The following is a 6021-nucleotide window of genomic DNA, read 5'->3' as shown; positions in this document are numbered from 1 at the left end:
AAGGCTGCAGGTAACCTAGACAACTGGCCTGGTTTGTGCACTCGAGTGAGGAGAGAGAGTACCTTGCCCAAGCCAGGGCTCATAGGGAGGGTCACAGTAAATGGACACAAACAGGTTTCATTAGTTTTATTTCTGTAACCTTTAAATCATACCTCACAAATTAGATTTTGTCACAACTGGATTTAGCAGAAGCAGAGAAATCAAGTTCACTATTTTCTGAAACACTGACACAAAAAGGGGAAAGAAACAAATGACTTAGAAAAGGTTTTCATAAAAAAACTGGAAAAATCCCTAAACAAAAGCTAAATAATCATTAAGTTTAATTCTAATTGGTAATGGGTTTTATCACAATTAGCTGGTAATTAAGGTTCTTGCTTAAGTTCACAAGTCTTTCCCTAAATGTTACGGATCCTTTGTTAAAGGATAAATGGATGAACTCAGCAGCACTGCATAACATAGCTAGCTGTTGGAACATTCCATAGAAAAATGGAAAATAATTTTGTAAGGACGTGATGGCAACCCTCAGCAGCCAAATCCTCCGACTTTCCAATTACCAAAAGTATATACAATTTTAGTGTAGAAAAATAAGTCAACTTTATAAAATTAAGCTTTTAGATTGAAAACACCCCCTTTAACAGGCACAGAGATACTGAAAAATAGTTCCTAAAAATCTAACTAGCTTATGGAAAGAAAAACATGCCCTTATAGTTCTTAAATGCAGTCAGTACTGGGACTCTTCAAAAACAGGTGATACACATGCCCTCAGCTGCTGGCCAGAGACTGGTGGATAGGTGGCTGAAAGCAGCGAACATGTTCCACAGGCGTGCTCTCTCCATCGCCCGACTTCAAGTACTTGTCCAAGATAGTGATAATCTCATCATTTAGAATCTGGAACTTGCGAATTCTCTCCACCATCTTCTTCAAAGGCTACATACAACAGTTAAAATTAGGATGTTTTACTAATAACAGTTACACATTTATTCTTCATGTGTCAAAATGTCAGGATTTTCATATTTTCTCAGAAAAATTATAGCAAACTACTGACACGTACCATCTCATTAATGTAACTATTGGACCGATGAATATATTTTGCAACATTTCTCTGTTGGTTTCATGCTACTAACTGTAGATTCATTTGTGAAACTTAAAGACCTATTTATTTAACAAACAGGTATTAAGAACCTATAGGACACCTCCTAAAAGCCAGGAATGTAAAGATGAAGATAATGGGGACAATGGGGAAAGACCAGTAAACTAGTAATAACACAAGTTTTAAATATTTCCAGTTATTGTGGACAGGATGCTTTGACAGACCTTCATGCTATAATAGAACCGGATAAAAAAAAAACACAAGCACTGCTGGTTCTGTCTATGCAGGAAGTAAAGCAAAAGCCAGGACTTCCTCAGGGATAGATGCCACCAGCAGCAGTGGGATGAGGAGACAGGCTGGGCAGTAAGCAAGGTGGACTACACCTGGAGACTCTCCACGAAGCCTGGACCTCTCATTAGGCTAAAGTGGTCCCAAGTTGGTAATAATTCTGGGAGATGAACAGTAAATGAAAATCCTAGGGAAAAACCCTATCAAACAAGAGCTGCCAAATAAATAAACTCCAACACACGGGGACTTCCCTGGTGGTCCAGTGGTAAAGAATCTGCCTTCCAATGCAGGGGACGCTGGTTTGATCCCTGGTCAGGGAACTAAGATCCCACATGCAGCGGGACAACTAAGCCTGCACGCCACAACTACTACAGAGCCCGCGCACCTCAACTAGAGAGTCTGCATGCCTCAAATTACAGAGCCCGTGTGCTCTGGACCCTGCGCGCCACAACTAGAGAGAAAACCCGCGTGCCACAACTAGAGAGAAACCTGCGTGCCGCAACGAAGAGCCTGTGTGCCGCAGTGAGATCCCACGTGCTGCAACTAAGACCTGATGCAGACAAAAAGAAAAAAAAGTCCAACACAGTGGAACATTTCAGAGTTTTAGATACCCCTCGAGGCCTCAGATACTAGAACTAAAAAAGAATATAAGATACATGAAATGTGTAAAGAAATAAAAATTGGAAAAAAATTCCATGACGAAGATAAAATTATCAATGACTACCAAGATTTGAAGAAGAAGCAAATCAACATTTTAAATATAAACTGATGACTTTCAAAAGTAAAAGCACAGCAGGTCAGACTGAGCTGAAGTGAGTTAGTTAAACGAAGACAGTACTCTGGGTACAGCCCAGAGAGCCAAGGAAAAGGAAATGGACACCTCAGTTCTCCAACTGTAAGGAACTGAATTGAGCCAACCACCTGAATGAGTCTGGAAGCAGATCCATGACCAGAGGCTCCAGAAGGGATCACAGCCCTACAGACACACTGATAGTGGCCTTGTGAAACTGGAAATGGAGGACCCAGCTGAATTGTGCTGTACCCGACTTCTGACCTTGAAAACTGTGAGATATTAAGTGGAGACCAGATAAGTCCGTCTGACACATATCTAACTGAAGTCCCAAAATGCAAGAAAAACTAAAATATTTGAAAAGATAATGGCAGAGTATTTTCTGGAATTCAATTACAAACAATCCATAAAACACAAAAAGATCTTTAAAAAAGCCCCAAACACACTTTAACTACAACGAAGGGAGCCAGAAGACTTGAAGGGTATGCCAATAATCTGAAACTGCAGATCTTACAAGCCTCTATAATTTGAAGTAGGTCTACATACCTTAAAAACAGAAGGAAAATGGAACCATTAGTATTTCAGTACCAGACTCTTTTACTTACTAATTCTATTTAGATTCATTTGGGGAGTGAAAAGAATGCTTCAGTTGTCCTGGCATGAGAAACATTTCCAGAAAAACGACTTACAATAACTAGAAAGTATCTTTTTTTGTGAAACTTCCACATACCACGTTTTTGATAATTTCATCCTTGCCATCATGTTTTTGGACTTTGAGTAGATGGTAGCAAAAATCCAGTACAGCAAAGCGCCGCTGCTGCCCAAGAAGCACAATGATCATACAGCCAGCCCAGTGGAGCCCGTCGCCAAAACACTGCCTGGGGACAAGAAGCAGTAGGTAGGATGAGTGATCAGGTTCCAGCGACCAGACCACCTGCGTGCCCCGCCTGGAATGCTGAGCAGAGGTGTGCCCCCGGTAAACACCTCTTTGGGCTTCCTCTGGCAAACTGTGGCTCCTCCATGAAGAATGAGGTCATGAAGTTGCGGCCCTCCTATCTAGCAAAATGTACACCTGACCTGCACAAGTTTCCATGAGTTCAGAGAACTGCAGAAGCCCAGCCCTGAGGCACTTGCTGGGCCTCAGGCAAGAGCCCCCACTTGAGCAGCTTTATAGCAGCTCAGCAATTTGGGGGTCCGTTTCCAGAGGAAGGTGGTCCCCCGTGTTAGCCCGGCACCAGGTTCTCTCCCCCACCTCGCCCCGAGCACACGCGCTTACTCGACTGTAAACTCGTGTGTTCCCACAGGAATGCAGTAGACAAACTGCATGGCGCTCCACAGTCTGTGAAACTCGACACAGTCATCCACGTGCATGACCCCATTGCTGGGCAGGGGCCCACGCCAGATGGGGTCGTCCAGAAAGGTCCGGATCCGAGTCAGGATGACTTCAAACATAGACAGGCCACAGCAGAGGCGCTCCTTCGTCAGCAAGTCCCCCTCTCTTGCTATTGCAATTTGCTGTAGGAAGGACAAAATGTCACGGGCATGGCAGGAGGCTAGAGTGCTGAAACTGAAGTACTCCAGTTTTGTTTTTGACCCACTGGAAACTGTCCCAGCTTGCAGAAGAGGGTTTTTAGAAATAAGTACCAACAAAATAAATACGTCAGCTATTACCCGTATGTCTTACCACACTAAACGTATTCCAGAGTTGAGAACTGTCGAGTACAGCTGTTCGTAACGGGGAGTGATTTGTCTCCAGAGGACATCTGGCAATGTGTGGAGACATTTTTGGTTGACACAGCTTGGGGTGGGTCTAGTGGCATCTAGTGGGTAGAGGCCAGGGATCCTGCTAAATGTCCTACAATTCATAGGACAGTCCCCACAACACAGAATTATCTCGTCCAAAATGGCGACAGTGCTGAGGTTGAGAGACTCTGATGTAGCTGGTCTAAGTTCACGGAACTCCTCCTTGCTTTCTGTTATTAAAAACCTACGAGAAGGCCTTCTCCGTGAAGGGACGGACAACAAAAACAGCGACGTTTTCTGTGTCTGTCTCACGTGCCAGGTGATGTTCTAAGTCCCTTTCACGTGTTAGCTCATTCAAACTTCCCGGCCACCCTGTGACAAGGTCCTGTTACGAGCCCCACTTGAGACACTGGGGCCTGAGCAGCTGAGCGGGCTCGTCCCCCCTCATGACGCTTCAGGGCTGGGTCTCACCCAGAGCCCGTGCTCTCAAGCCCCAACCCCGGTAGTGGCCTAATGTGTGGGCCCAGCTCACGGCAGTGACAGCAGCCCCAACATGCATTACCTGAGGGGTTCCCAGTCTTTCGATTAGAGGGACAAGATGCAGTGGGGCGTACTTTGATTCTAGTCTTTTCATTTTGGCATCAAGTCTCTCTCCCTCTGCAGTGGAAAAAAATATTTTATACTCTATTCCTTTGTATGAATAACAACTGCACAAGTTTAATTTTGTCAAAACAAACAAACAAAAACCAACCAAATGAAAAATGTTTAACGTTATACATGTAGGTTCTCTTTGAAAATTCTTTTATGGAACTGGCTCATTTGCTATTTTAACTCAGAGAATTGATTTTCTGTTCAATATTCACTTTTAAAAACTTACTGAAAAATCCAAATATAATCAAAAACAGCACAGTACAGTGAATCCTCTGTGCCCATCCGCTGCAACAATCATGAGATGGCACTCTTCTTTCATAGATACCCAACACCTCTCCTTCCGTGCTATTCTGAAGCACATCCAGGACACAGCATTTCAGCCCTAAATACTTCCGTTATTTGATACTCATTTAACAACATTATGTTACCAATTACCCCAGGTTATGACTGAACAGGCACGAAACTCAAACAAAGCTGGCCTGTAACTAAAGAGAACTCTCTGGCCACACAGACATGCATCCCTGCCCTGGTCAGAGGGCTGGCTCACCTTTCACGTGGACTCTTGGTAAGATGTTCTGGAAAGGGGCTGCGTGCAGGAGGTCACATACTTCTTCTAAAGACTAGAACAAAGAAAAAGAAGGCTGTGTTATGAAGCTTATCTCACAGCAAAAATGGACAAAGAAATCAGGCGCTGAAAACAAGGCACATCTTTGGCATTTAGTGTAAATTAAACACTGCAAACAGCACTGCCCAACAGGAGTCTGGGATGATGGAAATGTCCCCTAGCTGTGCTGTTAAGGTAGTTACCAGCCACATGTGGCAATTAAGTACTTGGAATGTGGCTAAGGAACTGAATTTTCATTTTTACTTACTTTTGACTAATTTAAACAGAGACATGAGTAAACCCAGCACTGAACGTGGCCTTCGTATTTACAGTTTTGCAGCCCTCCGTGCAGAGATAGGAAGGAGGTGCTTCCTGTGTAAACAGCGCAGAAGGCAGAAGGAAGGGGCAGCGTCAGCGATTCCCCACAGAGCCGAAAACAAGGTTCTGAGCAGTCGCTCTGAACCTGTTGTTGGATCACCAACTCCTTTAAAGAGGCAATAAAACCCCACGCTGCGCTTCCCTGGTGGCGCAGTGGTTGAGAGTCTGCCTGCCGATGCAGGGGACAAGGGTTCGTGCCCCGGTCCGGGAAGATCCCACATGCCGCGGAGCAGCTAGGCCCGTGAGCCATGGCCGCTGAGCCTGCGCGTCCAGAGCCTGTGCTCCACAACGGGAGAGGCCACAACAATGAGAGTACCGCAAAAAAAAAAAACAAACAAAAAAAACCGCCATGCTACACAAGACCTCCAGAACAATGCAATGCAGGGAGAAAGTTTACTTCCAATGTCACAGGGGTTGCAGAACTCCTAAAAGCCCAGCGTGAACCCAAAGATGGGCAAGAACAGGGCGCCCTTCCCG

At 44.7% G+C, this 6021-nt stretch overlaps 1 protein-coding gene across 3 annotated transcripts in view; it reads right to left on the bottom strand.

Annotated features, from left to right (window-relative positions):
* Nucleotides 1–45: 45 nt before the first annotated feature.
* Nucleotides 46–6021, bottom strand: part of CYFIP1 (cytoplasmic FMR1 interacting protein 1) — a 93865-nt gene continuing 87889 nt past the window's right edge. Inside the window, exons 27-31 of one of the 3 annotated variants that reach the window (XM_079924240.1) lie at nucleotides 5110–5182; nucleotides 4474–4568; nucleotides 3445–3683; nucleotides 2899–3046; nucleotides 46–927 (exon numbers count right to left, since the gene is read on the bottom strand). In XM_079924240.1, coding sequence (XP_079780366.1) covers nucleotides 763–927; nucleotides 2899–3046; nucleotides 3445–3683; nucleotides 4474–4568; nucleotides 5110–5182 — 720 coding nt within the window. In that variant the 3' untranslated portion in view covers nucleotides 46–762. The remainder of the gene's footprint in view (nucleotides 928–2898; nucleotides 3047–3444; nucleotides 3684–4473; nucleotides 4569–5109; nucleotides 5183–6021) is intronic. The other 2 variants (XM_079924242.1, XM_079924241.1) reach the window with 2 other exon arrangements.

The sequence above is a fragment of the Stenella coeruleoalba genome, assembly GCF_951394435.1.
Source record: "Stenella coeruleoalba genome assembly, chromosome: 6".
Classification (NCBI taxonomy): Eukaryota; Metazoa; Chordata; class Mammalia; order Artiodactyla; family Delphinidae; genus Stenella; species Stenella coeruleoalba.
The sequence above is the reverse complement of the archived record's forward strand: the minus strand, read 5'-3'. Positions and strand labels throughout refer to the sequence as shown.